The 22748-nt window shown below is 36.1% G+C and overlaps 1 protein-coding gene across 1 annotated transcript in view; it reads right to left on the bottom strand.

Moving 5' to 3' along the window:
- Positions 1 to 22748, bottom strand: part of Kcnh8 (potassium voltage-gated channel subfamily H member 8) — a 368692-nt gene that overhangs the window by 229940 nt on the left and 116004 nt on the right. The window contains exon 2 of the mRNA XM_046422707.2: positions 15835 to 16068. Coding sequence (XP_046278663.1) covers positions 15835 to 16068 — 234 coding nt within the window. The remainder of the gene's footprint in view (positions 1 to 15834; positions 16069 to 22748) is intronic.

The following is a 22748-nucleotide window of genomic DNA, read 5'->3' as shown; positions in this document are numbered from 1 at the left end:
AATATATTTTTATTAATTTTTAAATTTGTTTTAATTAGTTATAAACAACAGTAGAATGCACTTATGCACTTTGATATATCATACATAGATGGGATATAGTTTCTCATTTTTCTGAGTGTACATATTGTAGAATCAGATTAGTCATGTAGTCACATATACACATAAAGTCATAATGACTGTTTCATTCTACTATCCTTCCTAACCCCACCTCCCCTCCCGTCTCCTCCCATCACTTCCCTCTACCTAGTCTAGGGTAACACTATTCTTCTCTAGTGCCCCCTGCCTGATTGTGAATTAGCTTCCGCATATTAGAGAAAACACTCGGCCTTTGGTTTTGTGAGATTGGCTTACTTTGCTCAGCATGATATTCTGCAACTCCATCTATTTACTGGTGAATGCCATAATTTCACTCTTCTTTAAAGCTGAGTAATATTCCATTCAATATATATACCACATTTTCTTTATCCATTCATCTTTTGAGGGACACCTAAACCAACTAGGTTGGTTCCATAATTTAGCTATTGTGAATTGAGCTGCTATAAACATTGACTTGGCTGCATTACTGTAATATGATGATTTTAAGTCCTCTGGGTATAAACCAAGGAGTGGGATAGCTGGGTCAAATGGTGGTTCCATTCTCACTTTTCTGAGGAATCTCCATACTGCTTTCCATAGTAGTTGCACTAATCTGCAGTCCTTCCAGCAATGTGTAAGTGTGCCTTTTCCCCCATATTCTCACTAACATTTATTGTTTCCTGTATTCTTGATGATTGACAATCTGACTGGAGTAAGGTGAAATCTTAGTGTAGTTTTTATTTGCATTTCTCTAATTGCTAAAATAGATTCTTAGCTAGCTTGCCTCATCACTCTCTAGATGTAGTGAAATTCTAAAGCAACTACAAGTGATGCCCATGCTGGGAACTCTTGTATCCATATAAAATACACATTTAGACACTATGCTTCCATTAAAACCATGTTCTTGCTATTCATTTATTACATGAATGGGCACAGCACCCTTTTCTCTGAAATTTGGATCTTACACAAAACCATTCTGTATGCAATGCCATAAGCCATCTCCTAACAATCAACTTGGGGAAGTCACATATGCTGCACATTTAAAATGCTAATTTTGAGAATAATCTGACATTCTACAACCCCAAGCCTTTATTTCCTTTCCTATATTGTGCTCCAATTCTAAAACATCTAGAGGGTTTAATCAAATATTCTAAAAATCTGCCACAGAGTCATATTGAATGAGCATGAAAGAACTTACTAAGAATAACTTATATGTAAACTTAAAAGGAAAGTAACAGAGCTGGAAGACCGGGCACTGAGGAACTGAAGAGGACACACATAAATGAAAAATTGTCCATGCTTATGGATCAAAAGAATTAATATTGTTAAAAGTGTCCAGACTACCAAATGTGACATACAGGTTCAATACAATCTCTAACAAAATCCCAATGACGTTTTTCATAGAGATTGAAAAAAAAAATAATCTTAAAAATTATAGGGCACCAAAAAACAGCTCAAATTGTCAAAATAATTGTAAGGAAAAAAATAGAATAACTAAGTTGGAGGCATCATATGTGATTCAAAATTACATTACAATGCTAGAGTAATAAAAACAATATCATACTGTCATGAAAAGAGTGGATAAAATTGAGAGCCAAGAAACAAATCCAAACATAGATGGTCAACTAATTTTTTGACGATGGCACCAAGAAGATACAATAGGTAGGGAAAGAGCAGTCTCTTCAATAAACAGTGCTGGGAAAACTGTATTTCCACATGAAAAAGATGAAATTGGACCCTTATCTTACACCATCTGAAAAAAACCCACTCAGAGTGGATAAAAATCTAAATGTAAGACTTGAAAATATAGAAGACAACAGGGGAAAACTCTTTGACATTCACCTTGGCGATGACTTTTTGTATATTGCAACAAAACTTCAGGATACAAAAGCAGAAATTAATAAAGAGGACTACATCAAACTAAAATGTTTCAGTACGGTATCATAAATCATCAACTGCATGAACAGGCAAGCTATGAATTGGGAAACAATGTTTATAAATCATATACCAAATGAAGGGTTAATATCTAAGATTTATAAATAACTTACATAATCCAATATCAAGAAGATATATAATCCCATTTAAAAAGGAGTGGGCTGGGGTTGTAACTCAGTGGTAGAGTGCTTGCCTTGCACTTGTGGAGATACTGGGTTCTATCCTCAGCCCTATGTCAAAATAAATTATTTTTTTAAAAATGAGCAAAAAATGGTCTTGAATAAACATTTCTCCAATGATGACATAAAAATAACCAGAAGGTAAATGAAAAGGTGATTGACATCTCTAATCATCAAGAAAACACAAATCAAAATCACCATGAGAGGCCATCTCATAGCTGGTAGGGTGGTTTTTATTAAAAGGATACAAGATGACAAGTCTAGAGAGTAAAGGAAAGGGAGTCCTAATATACTGGAAAGGTAGTGGAAATGAATACTGGGGTAGAAGTGAGAATGGTGCAGCCATCATGGAAAAGATTACAGAAGTTCCTATGGAAATTAAAAATAGAACTTCCTTATGACCCAGCAATCAATCTTCTGGGTATATATCCAAAGCAAATGGAATCACCACCTAGTTAAGATATTTGCACTCCCATGCTCACAGAAGCATTAGTCACAATAGCCAATATATGGAAGAAACTAGGTGTTCATCAAAGGATTAGTGAATAAAATAAATTATGGTATGTATAGAAACATACAGTGAGATACTTTTCAGCCTTAAAAAAGGAGACCCTGGAATATGCCATAATCTGGATGGATTTAGAGGAATAAGTAAAATAACCCACATACTTAAAAAATACTGCATGATCTTACTTATTTGTAAAATCTTTTAAAAAAAAACGTCAAATACATAAAGACAGAGAATAAAACAATAATTAGTTGGTTCAGAGTAGAGGAGAGAATATGGAAACAAATAGATCAAATGATACAAAGTAGTAAACATGTAAGATGAACAGGATAAAAGAAGCAATGTACAACAATAGGACTATAGTTTGTAGCAGAACATTATATTCAGGATATTTTCTAATTTAGTCAGTTACCGTTGTTCTTGTCACAGGAGGAAGGATGGTGATTACGTGAGATGATGGAAAAGTTAATTTGTTCCATTATGTAATCATTTTAATATATGTGTGCCTTATAACATCATGTTGCATATCTTCAGTATAGAAATTTGCAAATTATTCTTTTATTTATTTATAGTTCATGTTGATATATTCATAAATGCATAGAATATAGTTTTATCCTTTTCAGTCCCTAGTCCTACCCGTTCTCACTTCTCTTCTATCCCACGATCACCTTCTTCTGCTAGTTTAACTTTTAAAAAGAAGGAAAGTAATAATATCTCTTACTATAATATCTGCTATGATCAGCTCATTGTAAAACAGGAACTCATGAAGAAATTTGCTCTCTTTTGTCATTTATCATGGACTATCTTGTAAGACTGTATATGAATATACCTGGTTCAGACAGTTTATGTGTACATTTGAACAAAGACAGTATCTTGACCAATTAGTAATGTGAATGCTCTTTGTAGTTCACAAGATTATTTTACATGGTACACATAAATATCTTGTATTTTAATATGTATGTGTTACATGTATTTGAAGTAATAAAGCATGCATCTAGCACACAAGCCTGCATCAAGCCTACCTGTACATATTTTGATGGAAATGCATATGAGATCAGCAGATTGTTCCCCATTTCTCCCTCTACCTTTCACCCCTTTTGTCCCCTTTTCTTCCTGTGTCTACCAATCTCATCTTTTCCTCCTTCCATTTCAACCCTAAAGAAGGCTCTTCACCTTCCTGGTATCAGCAATTTCTATCGTCTCTCACACTTTTTTTAAAGGACTGGGGGTATAGCTCAGTTGGTAGAATGCTTGCCTCACATGCACAAGGCCCTGGGTTCAATTCCCAGCACCAAACACACACACACACACACACACACACACACACACACACACATAGATAAACAGCAAGGAAGGATTATCCTTGTGGAAGCATATTACCTTAAAACATTAATAAAAGAAGGAAAAAGAGAGGGAGGGAGGAAATAAACAGATTCAAATTTCTTTTTTCTGAATATTTAACATAATTCAATTTCATGTGAAAATACAGAAAGGTGAACACAATAGTAAGGAAAACAAGGAAATGAGATGTATAGGAAAATAAGTTGGACACTTTTTAAGATACAACATATAGACCTATGCTTAAATCATATTTCTGCCTCACAACTTCCCGAACTGTAAACAGGAGTCAACTCATCTTTATTTGAAGGGTTATTTGGACAGTTAAATAACATAGCACATGCTGCCTGGCATAATATAATCATTTAGGTTTGTTATTACTTAGATTTCAGGACATAATCTTTACTTTTTAAGATTAAAGTTTAAGAACAATGTTTTTATCATCTATTTATTTATGATTGCCTTCTATTTGAAGCTAGTTATCCTGGTTTTCTGCACACAGTAGTGATTTAATTTTCTTTTGCTTTCAATTTATTGAAGTTTACAAAAAGTGAATCCACATAAAGAAAAATATTAAATAAGCAATATTTCAGGAAGTTATGAGGAAATGGCAAACCTCAAAGGTGACTTGGGAGTGAGTGAGTTTGTGAGAGTCACTCACGATTCTATCAGACCTAAGCTTTCCTTTTTAAACAAATACTTGTAATTCTCTTTACTATTTAGAAATGAAAACTACCATAATCAAAATTGCCTATATATACATTATTTTCATTAAAAATATATTATTACCCTCAACAACTTAGTGAGACCCTGTGTCAAAAAATAAAAAGTGGTTGGGGATATAGTTCAGTCGTTAATTAGTACTAGATTAATTCCCCAGTATTAAACACACACATTATTATTATTATTATTATTATTATTATTATTAGCAGTAACCAAGCAAAGTAAAAGTGATCTCTGAAAAAAATTAGGTATGACCAACTAGAGTAGAGGATATAATAATGTAACTGGGTAACTGCACCAATGTGGAGAATCACTGAGAATATACCAAGTCCAAGTGCAGAATTCATACAGATGTGCTGTGTCAGGGACAAGAACTATGAGTCTCTGATAAGGTGTTCTGAAATGGTGAAACTCTGAGCAGGACCAAGTTCAATCTTCCTCACACTGGTTTGGTTCTTGGAAACTTAGTGGGAAATTAAAACCTTCTTTAAAAAACAAACAAACAAAACACTTTGTACATTAAGTTCTGGGTCAAGGCAATTAGGAACCAATGTTTTACTTCTTTTAAAGTCTGACAGGGTGTTAGAAGGTCATGCCAGACTCTAAACAATTTTTCAACTGCAGGATCAGCCAACACACTACAGGATAGTTGGCATCTCTTGACTTTTGTCCATTAAATGAAAAAAAAAACAACTCTCTAATTTTTGAGTTGAATGCCTCTAGAGATTTGTAAAGTGCCCTTGGGAAGTGGTACCATCTCCATTTCCACAGAGAATGCAGAGGTTTAAGAGCAAAGACCTTAGAGGAAGCAAGAATGTTTGTGCATAAAGGTTTATTGGCCAGTTTATATTCTTGGGTAAATGACTTAAATATTAGTATATTTCATGTGACTGTAACTAGGTGTATATGGTTGAATTTTGTCTATCTAAAAATGCATGTTTGAGTCCAATACTCAGTAACTCATAATGAGATCATATTTGGAGATATGATCTTTAAGAAAAGTAGTCATGTTAAAAGGAGATCATTAGGTTAAGATCTAATCGAATATGAAAGGATTCCACATAAAAGGGGACACTCACAGTGAGAACATCACATTACGATGAAGACAGAGTTTGGGGTGATGTTTCTACAAGCCAAGGAAACCCCTAAATTAGCACCAAACCACCAAAGTCAAGGTGAGATAAGGAACACATTCTCTCAAACAGCCCTCAAAAGGAACCAACTCAATAGACAGCTGGATCTTGAACTTCCAGTCTCCAGAACTGTGAGACAATGTATTTCTGTTTAAGAAACTTACTTAATGGTACTTGATAACAGTAGCCCTAAAATATATATATCAGGAAAATATTTTTACAAAATCACATCATTTTAATTTCCTCCTTTAATCTTTATTCCTTAGTAGCCTTTCTATTCCTGGATACAGGTTCTCCCTAAGGAAGGAGAGTAATGTTATTGGACATATTTATTATGAAAGTAGGCTTGTAAGATAAGCTCTCTGTAGAGAGGATATGTTAAGGTGAATACAAAAGGGCTGGTACTAGGAGATCCAATAATGATGGTCTTCCATGACATAGAGAAGACATATTTCAGTGCCATTAAAGTTAAAGACCAGGAAGAAAACAAATATGGCATGATATCCCAGTTTGTAGAGTCTCAGCTTGATAGATTCTGAGGAAGAACAAGAGAAGCCAGAGATAGACCCCGCAGCACGGTGAAGCTGCACTGGATGGTTTTTTTTGGAAACCCTGAAGGTAGAACTGACCTTTTTATCCTTCCTCATTTGGGACTCTTCAGGGAAGCTGCATAGCAGGCCAACTCTGTACCAATGTGGAGGTGGCTTCCTACTCTTGAGGAAATGTGATAGCATAAAGGGATGCACAAGTTTATTTCCTCAAAGGATCCCTTTGCTTCTGTGTGTGAGGGGTGAGTTTGCTTACCTCTTACTCTCCAAAGAGAAAGAATGAAGATGAGAAAAAAATTGAGAAAGATCTACAGTGATGGCAAGAGATATGAAGACGCCATTTGTGGAGCACCCCCAGCTACAAAACTCAGTTTTAAATGCCTAAGGGGTACATCCGAGATTGTGCCAGAAATGAATCAATGGACCAACAGGATAGGTGTAGGGCTCTCTAAAGCATATTAAATGAAAATAATCCTTGAAGGAGAGAAATAAGACTGTTGGGGTCATATGCATGGTTTTAAAAATCAGAAATGCAGACATGCTCTCAAGTATACATAGGTCCCTCTAGTAATTTAATATCCTTCAGCAAGCATTACAACAAACTACCACCTGATGAAGGTTCCATGCACTAGGAATATGCATATAAATAAGCATTTATATAAATAGCTATAATACAGCAAGATTAGCATAGAGTAGATGGAAATTTTCAATCCTTTGTACCTGGATCAATTACTTTGCTCAGAATATCAGACAACTCCCCAAGGTGTCGGCTCAGAGCTGGGTGGTGCCTTCAAATAATTTCCACCGACCAGAATGCGGCGGAGGAGATAACTCCATTGAAACCGGAGGCAACAGCATCAAATAAATTTATAGGAGTAAACAGTAACTCAGCAGTCAAACAGAACAAGAAGTAACATGAGCAGCATAAAAAAGCAAGGAAGAAAAGGAGTACAAACAATGCAGGACAGCCTAAATATTCAGGAGGACCTAGAGGCATCAGAAAAATGGTCAAATAAAGAACTCAAGGAATACCTTAGACACATGGAATGGAACCTTAAAGAGGATATGAGACAGCAAATTCAAACAGTGAAAGAACACATTAAAAATGAATTACATAAACAGATAAAAGAAGAAATTAAGCATCTTTATCAGGAGATAGAGATTATAAAAAAAAAATCAAACAATAATTCTAGAAATGAAGGAAACTATAAACCAAATTAAAAACTCAAATGAGAGTATCACTAACAGAGTGGAGCAAGTAGAAGCCAGAACGTCAGATAATGAAGACAAAATATATCATCTTGAAAAGAGTCTAGCAAACTCAGAAAGGCTGGCAAAAAAATCACCAGAAAAACATCCAAGAGATATGGGATAACATAAAAAAACCAAATTTAAGAGTCATCGGGATAGAGGAAGGTATAGAGGTTCAAACCAAGGGAATAAGCAACCTGCTGAATGAAATAATTATAGAAAACTTTCCAGAAATAAAAAAGGAAACGGATATACAAATTGTAGATGCATACAGGACACCGAGCATACAAAATCACAGTAGACCAACGCCAAGACACATTGTTATGAAGATATCCAATATACAGAACAAAGAGAAAATATTAAAAGCTACAACAGAAAGGAGGCAGATTACATTCAGGGGTAAACCAATAAGGTTAACAACGGATTTTTCATCACAGATGCTGAAAGCGAGAAGATCCTGGAACAACGTATTTCAAACACTGAAAGACAATGGATGCCAACCAAGAATTTTGTATACAGCAAAATTAAGCTTCAGGTACGACAACGAAATAAAAATCTTTCATGATAAACAAAAGTTAAAAGAATATGCAGCCAGAAAACCAGCATTGCAAAGCATCTTGAGCAAAACACTACACGAGGAAGAAATGAAAAACAATAACCAAAACCATCAGTGGGAAGTACCTCAGTAAAGACAGAGGGCGGGGGGGAAGCTAATCATGGAGAAACAAACTAAATTAAAAAAAAAGACAAATAATCAACATGGCTGGAAGTACAAACCATATATCAATAGTAACTCTAAACTTTAATGGCTTAAACTCTCCAATAAAGAGACATAGGCTGGTAACATGGATTAAAAAAACAAATCCAACAATATGCTGCCTCCAGGAGACACATCTGATTCAAAAAGACATACACAGGCTGAAGGTGAAAGGTTGAGAAAAAATATACCACGCACACAGTCCTCGTAAGCAAGCAGGGGTGGCCATCCTCGTATCGAATAAAATCGACTTCAAGACTAAGTTAATCAAAAGGGATAAGGAAGAACATTATATACTGTTAAAAGGCCATACACCAACAAGACATAATTATCAATATTTATGCACCAAATAATGGTGCTGCGACGTTCATGAAACAAATTCTCCTCAAGTTCAAGAATCAAATAGACCACAACACAATATTATGGGTGACTTCAACACACGTCTCTCACCATTGGACAGATCCTCCAAACAAAAGTTTAATAAAGAAACTATAGAACTCAATAACACAATCAATAACCTACACTTAACTGACATATATAGAGTATATCAACCATCATCAAGTGGGTATACTTTTTTCTCAGCAGCACATGGATCCTCCTCAAAAATAGACCATATCTTATGCCATAGGGCAACCCTCAGTAAATATAAAGGGGTGGAGATAATACCATGCATTTTATCTGATCATAATGGAATGAAACTGGAAATCAATGATAAAAGAAGGAAGGAAAAATCCTACATCACATGGAAAATGAACAATATGTTACTGAATGATCAATGGGTTACAGAAGACATAAAGGAGGAAATCAAAAGTCTTAGAGATAAATGAAAATACAGACACAACATATCGGAATCTATGGGACACAATGAAAGCAGTTTTAAGAGGGAAATTCATCACCTGGAGGTCATTCCTCAAAAAAAGAAAAAACCAACAAATAAATGAGCTCACATTTCATCTCAAAGCCCTAGAAAAGGAAGAGCAAAACAACAGCAAATGTAGCAGAAGGCAAGAAATAATTAAAATCAGAGCGGAAATCAACTAAATGGAAACAAAAGAAACTATTGAAAAAATTGACAAAACTAAAAGTTGGTTCTTCAAAAAAATAAATAAGATCAACAGACCCTTAGCCATGCTAACGAAGAGAAGAAGAGAGAGAACTCAAATTACTAACATACGGGATGAAAAAGGCAACATCACAACAGATACTACAGAAATACAGAAGATAATTAGGAATTATTTTGAAAACCTATATTTCAATAAAATAGAAGATAGTGAAGACATCGATAAATTTCTTAAGTCATATGGTTTGCCCAGACTGAGTCAGGAGGATACACACAATTTGAACAGACCAATATCAATGGATGAAATAGAAGAAGCAATCAAAAGACTTCCAACCAAGAAAAGCCCAGGACCGGATGGGTATACAGCAGAGTTTTACAAAACCTTTAAAGAAGAATTAATACCAATACTTTCAAAGTTATTTCAGGAAATAGAAAAAGAGGGAGCTCTTCCAAATTCATTCTATGAGGCCAACATCACTCTGATTCTGAAACCAGACAAAGACACCTCAAAGAAAGAAAACTACAGACCAATATCTCTAATGAATCTAGATGCAAAAATCCTCAATAAAATTCTGGTGAATCGGATACAAAAACACATCAAAAAAATTGTGCACCATGATCAAGTAGGATTCATCCCTGGGATGCAAGGATGGTTCAATATACGGAAATCAATAAATGTTATTCACCACATCAATAGACTTAAAGATAAGAACCATATGATCATCTCGATAGATGCAGACAAAGCATTCGACAAAGTACAGCATCCCTTTATGTTCAAAACATTAGAAAAACTAGGGATGACAGGAACTTACCTCAACATTGTAAAAGCTATCTATGCTAAGCCTCAGGCTAGCATCATTCTGAATGGAGAAAAATTGAAGTCATTCCCTCTAAAATCTGGAACAAGACAGGGATGCCCTCTCTCACCACTTCTATTCAATATAGTTCTCGAAACACTGGCCAGAGCAATTAGACAGATGAAAGAAATTAAAGGCATAAAAATAGGAAAAGAACAACTTAAATTATCACTATTTGCAAACGACATGATTCTATACCTAGAAGACCCAAAAGGGTCTACAAAAAAACTACTAGAACTAATAAATGAATTCAGCAAAGTGGCAGGATATAAAATCAACACGCATAAATCAAAGTCATTTCTGTATATCAGCGACAAAACTTCTGAAACGGAAATGAGGAAAAACACCCCATTCACAATATCCTCAAAAAAAAATAAAATACTTGGGAATCAACCTAACAAAAGAGGTGAAAGATTTATACAATGAAAACTACAGAACCCTAAAGAGAGAAATAGAAGAAGATCTTAGAAGATGGAAAAATATACCCTGTTCATGGATAGGCAGAACTAACATCATCAAAATGGTGATATTACCAAAAGTTCTCTATAGGTTTAATGCAATGCCAATCAAAATCCCAATGGCATTTCTTGTAGAAATAGAGAAAGCAATCATAAAATTCATATGGAAAAATAAAAGACCCAGAATAGCAAAAGCAACTCTAAGCAGGAAGTGTGAATCAGGTGGTATAGCAATACCAGATTTCAAACTATATTACAGAGCAATAGTAACAAAAACAGCATGGTACTGGTACCAAAACAGGCGGGTGGACCAATGGTACAGAATAGAGGACACAGAGACTAATCCACAAAGTTACAACTATCTTATATTTGATAAAGGGGCTAAAAGCATGCAATAGAGGAAGGATAGCATCTTCAACAAATGGTGCTAGGAAAACTGGAAATCCATATGCAACAAAATGAAACTGAATCCCCTCCTCTCGCCATGCACAAAAGTTAACTCAAAATGGATCAAGGAGCTTGATATCAAATCAGAGACTCCGCATCTGACAGAAGAAAAAGTTGGCTCCGATCTACATATTGTGGGGTTGGGCTCCAAATTCCTTAATAGGACACCCATAGCACAAGAGTTAATAACAAGAATCAACAAATGGGACTTACTTAAACTAAAAAGTTTTTTCTCAGCAAGAGAAACAGTAAGAGAGGTAAATAGGGAGCCTACATCATGGGAACAAATTTTTACTCCTCACACTTCAGATAGAGCCCTAATATCCAGAGTATACAAAGAACTCAAAAAATTAAACAATAAGATAACAAATAACCCAATCAACAAATGGGCCAAAGACCTGAACAGACACTTCTCAGAGGACGACATACAATCAATCAACAAGTACATGAAAAAATGCTCACCATCTCTAGCAGTCAGAGAAATGCAAATCAAAACCACCCTAAGATACCATCTCACTCCAGTAAGATTGGCAGCCATTATGAAGTCAAACAACAACAAGTGCTGGCGAGGATGTGGGGAAAAGGGTACACTTGTACATTGCTGGTGGGACTGCAAATTGGTGCAGCCAATTTGGAAAGCAGTATGGAGATTCCTGGGAAAGCTGGGAATGGAACCACCATTTGACCCAGCTATTCCCCTTCTCGGACTATTCCCTGAAGACCTTAAAAGAGCATACTACAGGGATACTGCCACATCGATGTTCATAGCAGCACAATTCACAATAGCTAGACTGTGGAACCAACCCAGATGCCCTTCAATAGATGAATGGATTAAAAAAATGTGTCATTTATACACAATGGAGTATTAAGCAGCACTAAAAAATGACAAAATCATGAAATTTGCAGGGAAATGGATGGCACTAGAGCAGATTATGCTAAGTGAAGCTAGCCAATCCCTAAAAAACAAATGCCAAATGTCTTCTTTGATATAATGAGAGCAACTAAGAACAGAGCAGGGAGGAAGAGCAGGAGGAAAAGATTAACATTAAACAGAGACATGAGGTGGGAGGGAAAGGTAGAGAAAAGGGAAATTGCATGGAAATGGAAGGAGACCCCCATTGTTATACAAAATTACATATAAGAGGTTGTGAGGGGAATGGGGAAAAAAACAAGAGAGAAATGAATTACAGTAGATGGGGTAGAGAGAGAAGATGGGAGGGGAGGGGGGATAGTAGAGGATAGGAAAGGTAGTAGAATACAACAGTTACTAGTATGGCATTACGTAAAAATGTGGATGTGTAACCGATGTGTTCTGCAATCTGTATTTGGGATAAAAATGGGAGTTCATAACCCACCTGAATCTAATGTATGAAATATGATATGTCAAGAGCTTTGTAATGTTTTGAACAATCAATAAAAAAATTAAAAAAAATAAAAGTTAGGAAAGGTAGCAGAATACAACAGTTACTAATATGGCATTATGTAAAAAAGTGGATGTGTAACCGATGTGTTCTGCAATCTGTATTTGGGATAAAAATGGGAGTTCATAACCCACTTGAATATGAAGTATGAAATATGATATGTCATGAGCTATGTAATGTTTTGAACAACCAATAAAAAATAAATAAATAAATAAAAGTTACAGAAAAAAAAATTTCCACCCACATTCTTCCAGGACTGCAAGCCATCTTATAAGAAATTAGGCTGTGGAAAGTCTTTCCATGGTTGAGCGTCCAAAGGCTCCATCATTTGTTCTTCATCTCTGAGTCTCCTTTTTGGCCTGACCCTTTCTCAGTGGTGGCACATTTGGGTATTTCAAAAAGGCTTAAGAAGGAAGACAATCAAATGGGTGTGGAGTGACCTACACAAGTCACCTATCTTAAGAAGGATGAGTCTGAGTCAGTGGATATTGCAGACAAAGGATATTCTTCTCCTTTGTTCCACCAGATGGAGGTTTTATTGCTCCCTGCCAGTCCACACTCCCAGAAACAACCTCCTTTTTTTTTCTTCTTTTTTTTTTTTTTTTTTTAAATATTTATTTTATTTTTTTAGTTTTCAGTGGACACAACATCTTTGTTTGTATGTGGTGCTGAGGATCGAACCCGGGCCGCACGCATGCCAGGCGAGCGTGCTACCGCTTGAGCCACATCCCCAGCCCCTTTTTTCTTCTTTTTTAACACCTCAGGCCTTCTTTTTAATGGTTATGGTATAATTAGTAGAGCTAGAATCCTTTTATTTTATTATATTTGCTATGCTGGCCTCATCTACTGACATTGAGAAGAATACAATGGTCTGAATCATGTGCCTTGTGCCAAAGAACTGGGGTATAACCTTGTTCCAGAGGGGTGCTCTGCACTACTTCAAGACTCCTGCATATCCCAAATCCACACAATTAGGGAATGTCCTCCAAGGACAAATAAACTATAAAAAGGGATGAAGATGCAGGTTTCTTTTTTTCTACTTGGCATTGACTTTAATATCCCCCAGCTTATTGGGTATGAGATCCAGAGGCCAAGGGTGTAGTTGATCATCTTCAGTGTACAATACCCCACAAGAAAGAATCACTACAAAATGTTAACAGTGATAAGGATGAGAGATTCTGAGATAGAGTACAATTTAAAAGTTGTTACATAAAGACCCCCAAAAGAGTAACTCAAACAAGATAGAAATATGTTTGGTTTTGTCTGAGGTGGAAAGGTAGCTCTGTCACATCCCACTACTCTATTGCCCTTGTCAAGTGGTTGAAAGCTGGCTTTTCAGCTTTGCTTAACATTCTGATCGACATGTATTCATTTACTCAGGCTGCCATCACAAAATGCAGTGGTTGAAACAAGAGAATTTTATGTTCTCACAGCTGAAACCTAAGATTGAGGTGGCTGGTGGATTTGATTTCTCCTGAGGCCTCTCTCCTTGGCTTACAGAGAGCTGACTTCCTGTATTCTCACATGGCCTTTTCCCTGTGTGTGCACACCTCTGGTGGCTCTTCCACTTCTCATAAGGACATAAGTCACAATGGATTAAAGCCCCACTCTCATGACCTCATTAAACCTTAATTATATCTTTAAGAGCCATGTCTTCAAATATAATCGTATGGGGGGTTATGGCCTCAATATAAAAATATCTGACAAGACCACATTTTATCTGTAATACCATGTGAAAGGAGAAAGAGAATAATTAGAAGGAAAACAATTTCACTTTCAGGGATATTACCTTGAATTTTTATAGATGATTCCTTTCCACCTATCCTTGTCCCCAAACTTAGCTGCAATACACAACCGAACTACAAAGAAGTCTGGGAATATATTTTTAGCTTGGTATCTGTGCAAGGAAAGGGTTATGGATATGAGGTGTCCCCCAAAAGCTTATGAGGGAGACAATCCATGAATGTTCAGAGGCAAAGTGATGAGATTATGAGACATACTCCAATCTGTAGATTAACGCACTTGAATGGATTGGGGTGCAAACTATAGGCAGGTAGGTTTGGGTGAAGGAAGTAGGTCACTGGGGGCATGCCTTTGGGGGTTATATTTTGTCCTTGGTAAGTGGAGCTCTCTCTGTTTCCTTGCTGCCATATTCTGAGCTGCTTTTCTCTGTCATGTTCTTCCGCCATGATATTCTGCCTCATCTCAGGATCAGAGCTATAAAGTCGGGTGACCGTGGACTGTACCCCTGAAACTGTGAGTCAAAATAAACTTCTCTTCCTCTAAATTGTTCTTGTCAGGGATACAGGTCCCAGCAATGCAAAGCAGACTAAAACAGAAAGCTTTTAAAGGAAGAGGGATAATTATAGACTCTCGGAAATGATAGCTTGGTCTAAATTTTTTATTTAGCATTTTCCCCATACATTGCCTCTTGGATTTCCTCCAACTCTCCAGGCCCATGTGGTAGTGCTACTTGTTATTGCACAGGACCTAAGTACTACAGACACTATACCCATCTCTAGGTCTTTCATTACAGAAGAATCATAAAACTTCAGCCATAAGAAAATACTTTGTATTTTTGAGAACTGTTGTTTTGAGTCCAGGCAAACTTATTCCAACGTGAAATACCAAGTGTCTCTTGTTTTGTCCTTAAAATTTCAGAGAATAGTGAGAAAAGCTCTACACCAGAGAAGAGAAACTGCAAATGCTGATATCCTTTAAATTAACTTCCTTTTCTGCCAGTGAACCCTTGGAACTCCATCTTTTATGACTGGGATCGAGATGTGGTCCCTAAAAGCATAAACCTTGAAAACCCATCCCTGAATAAAAGATCACCTGTTAAGTATATTAATAACTGCTACATATAATATATATTTTAAAAATGACTATAATAGCAATACACTTTGTTTCAACATATATTAACTCAGTTAGTATATATTGACATTGAACAGTTATAATTTCCAGTCAGTTTATGCGGCTAATGGCTAAAACAAGGCCATCATCCAAGTCATTTGTGGAACTTCTCTAGCAGACCATATTTATGTGAAATATCATTAAGCCTTAATGGGATTTATGGAACAATCACTGCGTTGGAAAAGGGCGACCTCTAACACTCTCCCTGAGCACGAAAGAAAGCCAGCTCACCGTTCTTCTTGTAGAACATAATTTCTCCTTTGAATTCTGTTTTATCCTCCAGTGATTTTTCTATTTGAAGCATCAGCTGCTCATTGGTTTCAGCACCAAATAAGAACTTGCAGCTACAACTCTTCTGCATGACTTCAGTTCGGGCAAATCCAGCAAGCTCACAGAAGCCATCGGAACAGTAGACTATGGGGAAACCTTTAGCCACCTGGGCGTTGGCGAGGATAAAGTTGCTATCTGCAGAAAAGTAAGGAGAAGATATTCAGCAACTTAAGAGTCTTCTTTAAATGACAATTCCAGCAACAAATTCCAAGCGCATGTGTTTAACTAATGGTGCATAAAATGCAGTCCTAACGTGCTGTGGTGATAAAGAGACACTCCAGAACAGAGAATGGCACCCAGCAGCAGACAAGAGGACTAAACTCTGACTTTGGCTTACAGTTCACAGGCCTGTATGAGGTGCTTACATCTAGCTGGCAGTAAGGGATGGTGCTTTTGAGGATGGCTTCTGGTTCATATCCTAACTGCCATGTGATGTACAGGTGAACTTGAGCCAGATACTCAAAACACTCTAAACCTGCTTCCTGATATCTTATTTTCCCAAAAGCAGATCCCAAAACTAGGATTTAAGTACAAGTAGTTTATTTAGGAGGCGATCAAGGAAGGAGTCCAGGAGGGAAATGAGATAGGGAAGGGAGGAAAGGTAATAGAGGATGAGTTGAAAGGGGGCTTAGTGCCATGGGTAACTGTGGCTCAACCATTCAGGATCCTAGAAGTGACTGTGAAAAAACAGAACTCAAGATTTTCCCAGAGAGTAGAATATTGATACACCAACATTCTCCTGGGAGGTGGTCATTGTGTTGGTAATTCTGACCCACTCATACTCTAGAGATATCTTGAGTAGCCAGAGGCCAAAAGTCATTGATATTTAAGGAAATGATCTACACATGACCCCAAGATAAGTCAAGATGATTCTTGCAAGGCCGTGATAGGTATATTATAAGGATTATGAAATTACTTTATGTATGTGTTGTAGGGATTGTGTGGAGGGGAGCGGAGGGGGGTTGCAGGGGAGCAAACCCAGGGCCTTGCACATGCTAAGCATGTGGTCTACCACTGAGGTACATCCTCAGATCTACTGTAGGGATGAATGAGATTACTCATTTAAAGTGCCTAACAAAGTATGTGACACAAAGACACAATAAGGATTATTGTTAAGAGTACTATTCACATTTTTATTATTATTATTATTATTATTATTATTATTATTATATTAACAAATAAGAATTTAGGGGTCAATCAAAACTAGTAGACTATTATTAAGTGTTTAAAGACAACCCCTAAAGGAGAAACTGAAAGTCAATATTAAAAGAAAGGTTCTTGCAGGATGAATTTTGGGTGATTTACTTTGAAGGGTGGATATGATATTTATCCAGAAAAAGCACTGCATGTTGGAGGTGGACTTTAAAATGACGTATTTCTAAAACCTGTTAGTGGTTTTAGTTTTAGAATGAATTAGTTTTAGGGTGAATTAGATACTATTATCAAACCTTTCATTCATTTCCACAAGGAACAAATGTTGAACACTGTCAATATACCAATAGTGTTACAGGCTGAGATTTCATTGATAATAAAATTAAAAGTACAAAGGACTATGGGATAAGTTGTTAAATGAAAAAAAGGTAAGATTTAATTAGTATGTTATATGAACTATCTGAAAAAATACAAATACATAAATGTGTACATATATATCAAAGACATCTACCTAAACATGAATGTAATAACTGGTAAGTGTGGTTGTCTCTATACAATGAGCAACTATGGGAAGAGGTGGGATGAAGCCACATTTTTATGACATATCCTACTGTGTACTCTTTGAATTTTATGCCAGATGCTTTATATATTGCCTATTCAAAAACTAATATGTTTCAAAGAGGTTTACAGAGCAGACAACTTTTGGCACATGCCATGAGGAAGAAGGAGCTCCAGCCACTTCTCGATGGCCAGCAAGACAAGCACTGAACATCTCTATCCATGGGTTTCCTCATTTCCTTTAAAACTTCTGTTGTTCATTTCCAAACATAGTCCAGTACTCAGATTTGTTCCAACCAACCCCTAACCTCAGAGTTCCAATTGTGGTGATACCACCTGTATCCCACCTTGGCCCCACTGGCTTTTCCACCATTTTAGCCACTTTCTCCCTCTGAGATCCAGAGCTCAAGATGCATATTTGTAAACTAAATTGTATGCTGTTTTGAAGTTATGGGAGTGAATTAAATTATCCCAGATAAATAATTCTCTCACGTTTTGCAGGATCATTTATTGACTATATATTAAATGTTGGACTTTGTCCCAGGTGTGAATGCAAAAATGTTGATGTGATCCCTTACCTTAAAGATCACAGTTATGACCCTGTGGGAATTTCCAGCTTGGTCCTGTGGGGGGCACTCTCCTACTGGGGCTGTGGTCTCTCTCAGTCTCACCAACTACAAACAGCTTCAAATCACTCTAACCATAGTGTGTGTCTCTTCTTCCCTTATTTAAAAATGTGGTGGAGAGGTTACTTAGAAAATGTGAATGCATAGCATTGTCAAAGTCCTCACACATCCTGAAGGAATTCTTAATATGCTTTCACAAGCCATTTTCAATAGATCATCAACATGTTTACTAACTTTCTATGATAATGTCAGGAGACATGGTTCTACCATATGGCAGGTCCTAGGGTGAAGGACAGGGGATGTTTAAAGAATAAAGCATGGTGTATAGCTGTAGGATACTATAATCTAATTAAAGAAATGCATGAATACAGAAAAACAATAAAACACACCATCTAAGTACCAATTCAGTGGAACACAGATAATAATTACTATAAGAATTCAGAGATTAAACATCTCACAGACATTGACAATAGTTAGCTTGGAATAAGACAAAATAGGTGGAGATGACTTATCGAAAGTCCTGGACTGTTAGGAACAGTTGCTTGGATGTAGTGGGGTTGTTGGATGAAAAGAGAGAACAAAGACTGCATCTTGACCCCAAGTCTAGTTTTCTCATCACTTATATAGCTACAATAGCTTTCTTTTGTTATTATTTGTCTGATACATTTTTTTCACATCTTTCTATTTTCAGATCTCTTAGGTACCCATATTTCAGTTGTGTCTTATGTGTGGTCTCCATTTAAATTTTCTAAGGTAAAATGTGAAAGCATATCCTTCCACCTAAGATTAATAAAATTACTTTTATTATAGCCCCAGTACATTATCTTTAGCTATCTTAATTTTGTTCTCTCTTTACTATGTTTTTGTTATTTTGCCTTTCCCATTTTCAAAATTTGAGCTATATTTTAAAATGTACATTTTCAAACAATAAACACCTGTAGATCATTTATCCAGAGAAGACCTTTGTGTGTACCAGGTATACTTGTATATCCTTTCCTCTCCAAAGAAGAAACTTAAGCATTTGTGATAATTACTCCCATTTACATAGGTATTTTTTTTACCCCTTATTTATTCTCATGCAATGTATTATCTTTTTTTCTGATATTTAAGGCATATAACATAGTATTTCTTTCTGTATGTTTCTTAGTGACATGCTTTTTGAATTAATTTCCTTAGCATTTTTATAATTGTTTGCAGACATAAGAGAAAAGAACAAGTCCTTTAAAGCTATAACAAGCTTCTGGGGAAAAAAAAGATGCTAAAGGATTCATCAAGTTTCCTGGTCTGTGTGTTTTAATTAAGGATTATAGTGTGTGTGAGGTAGCTAATTCTTCTTGCAAACATACTACAAAAACAAAGCAATAAATAAATAAATAAAGGCATGCACTTTGTCTATTCTGTTTATATTTAGCATTTGTCCTCAATATGTAATTGCATTTAAATTCCAAAGAGAATTGAGTGGCAGCCTGTGCTTTATAAAGCTTAGCGTACTAGCTACATGAATCGTCCTTCTGTTTGGGAAAGTGTAGCTCCTCTGCCCAGCTATCTACTTGGAAACATATGCTTTCCTGAACACAGCCCTGGAATTCCCAAAGAAGAAACATGACATTTACTTTAGAATTATGTAAAACAAAGCCACTGCCATAATGATTAGGCACTCATCATGGGCCTATCCCTATCCATACATATGCTAAGGGTATTTAACCTTTTAAAGAATCAATTATGCATATGTGATATGCATCTAAATGCCACACAGCTTTTCTCTGCTTGTTTCTAGGTCATCCTTTTTTTTTTTTTTGTATTTGCAGTTTGAAAGTGACAGCAAACAGAGAGATCTAAACACATTTACATATCAGGCTGTTGATTATTTCTCTAAATGCTCCCTTAGCCAAAAGCTTTCATGGATCTTCAGAGGGAATCTCTTTATGAGTAGAGACCCAGGTCATTCTGTCTGACCTCCTAATCTGAAGCACCACTTTCCCATTGAGAGATGCTTTGTTGACTTTCCAAGCACAAAAGGAATGGAGAGGTATAGAAGATACCACCACCACTAATAATAATAATAATAATAATAATAATAATAATAATAATAATAATAATGGTGGGGCTAGGCAAACACTGATCTATTAACTATAATCTTTGTACTTGCCTCATTAAAGATGAGAACATTGAAACCTGGAGAGCTTTAGTTTCCTATTGGAAATCCAAAATTAAGAATTTAAACACAGTCTACATCACATACTGTTTTACTCTATCATGTATTCCTTCTTTAAAGAAGTGGCTTGCCCTCTACTACCAAGAAAAATGGGCAAGTTGCTAAAAAATATTTTATATCTTTCTAGTCTCCAAACTGCCCAAACTTACAGATTCTTCTTTATAGAGATCATTTATTAAGAGTTTAGTTATGGCATCTCTTAAAGCAGTCCAGATCTCTCAACAACCTCTGTCATTTCCTCGTTTCCTCCAGAAAGTCATATTTAAAAAATCTGACAGTAACTTCCTTGGTTCTGAAATATTTTGCATAGGTCCACTCCAGACTCTCATAAGAGGCATAGAAATGTAGTTGCTATTCAAACGAACTGGTCTCCAATCTCCTCAGAGGGTGTTGGGGTGTATCATAGTGCTTCTAAAATTTTCCCATTGAAGTATCCTTCCACTGGACAAAGCCAGTTAGTACATATTCCAAAGGATCTGGAGTCATCACCTTATGTCTGATTGATATTGTTTTGAAATCTCATATTTAATTTAACTATGCAACAGAATTTCGCATTCCACTCTTTAAAAATTCATTCTCATTTTAGTGTTTTTGATTTTTTTTTCTTGTGGGCTGGACAATTTTTAATTCAGGAAGATGTGTTATTTGTTATTTTTTTTTCTATGATTATGTGCATATTGTCGGTGATACCACAATATGACCTGGGCTTGAGGATCACAACTTTAGGTAGAACAGTCCGTGTTCAGAAGGCTAGGCAGATTCAAATCACTCTTTCAGCATCAAATATTTAAAGGCAACCATCTTCAGAACCCAGTCCAATACCGCTCCAAATGGCAGACCTCAGAGCCATTCAGAGCAATGGGGTTATTGATAGAGATTGACTTCACATCAAAGAAAAAACTTTGTGCCCTTGACTCTATGCCAATCATGCAGAAATTCAGACTTTGATGATCAAATCTTTATTTCTGAAGCATGCCTTCAATATTGATTCTTTTAAAAAAGCAAACCTTGTGTTGTGTTAGCAAGTACTCATATTAAAATATATACCCTGCAGATAAGGCAAAAGGGCAACCCCAAGTCTACTAGCCCTTATTTTTCTGCAAAGAGTAAGAAACAAACGTGAACATTTAACTTTGTTTATGAGTTGATCTCATGCTTTAAGAATTACCTTTGCATATAAGTTCAATGAAGATAACATTTCTATCTCTTCTGATATTGAACATAGTCATCTTTGGAGACTACTTTATTCAGATGGATAGAATATTAATGCCTATGATTTTAAAATATTTAATTGATCTTTGCACTTTATATTGATTTTAGGGAGCTTAATTGTATCATTTCCAAGTATGATGGCATCTTTATTAGATTAATGATACTGGATACAAACTAGAGACCTCAACATGTTCTCAGCCAAAATTTAGAAAGCTATTTGGATTTGAATACTTCTGTAATCTTATTTGAAAAAAAAATGAGAAAATTTTAGAGATTCTCATAGTCCTTGTGTTTTTTGTTTGTTTTTTGGGTTTTTTTTAAATTGTCATTTTATTTATTTATTTATTTATTTATTTATTTATTTAGTGGTGCTGAGGATCAAACCCAGTGCCTTGCGTGTGCTAGGCAAGCACTCTACTGCTGAGCCACAACTCCAGCCCCAGTCCTTGTGTCAAGCTTCAAATGTCACGTTGCTGGCTTTTATCCTTCATTCATAGATTGATTTTTAAAATACTGTGTAAATTAACACTCCAAATAGACAAAGATTAATTTTTAACAAAGCAAAACTCAAAGCTGAAACTCTAGGGCTGAAGTAGTAAGAAAGCAGTATGTTGTACATGTTTATAAGAATATCTTGCTCCCTTTAGTCCAATAAACAAATACACATACACATACACACCACGAACAAGTGTCCTTCACAACCTGACCATTGAGATAATCCTGAGTCAGCAACATCAGTTTTAGCTGAAACTTCTTGGCAACTCAAAATTTAAGCCTCACCCCAGATCAACTGAATTAGAATCTAACATTAGAAAAAGCTCCAAGAACTTACTGACAATAAATCACTAAAGGAGAGGAACTAAGGATAACAAAAGGAAACTTAAGTTTGCCAGTGGGATGACACAGGTCTGTAATCCCAGTGACTTGGCAGGTTATGGCAAGAGGATCACAAGTTCAAGGCCAGTCTCAGCCATTTGGAAAGAACCTGTCTCAAAATAACAAATAAAAAGGACTGGGGACATAGCTCAGTGGTAGAGCACCCCTAGGTCCAA

This window comes from Marmota monax, unplaced genomic scaffold (assembly GCF_021218885.2).
Source record: "Marmota monax isolate L192 unplaced genomic scaffold, Marmota_monax_Labrador192_F-V1.1 WCK01_AAM20220418_F8-fsc00278, whole genome shotgun sequence".
NCBI classification, from domain to species: Eukaryota; Metazoa; Chordata; class Mammalia; order Rodentia; family Sciuridae; genus Marmota; species Marmota monax.
This window is presented reverse-complemented; position numbering and strand designations above follow the sequence as displayed.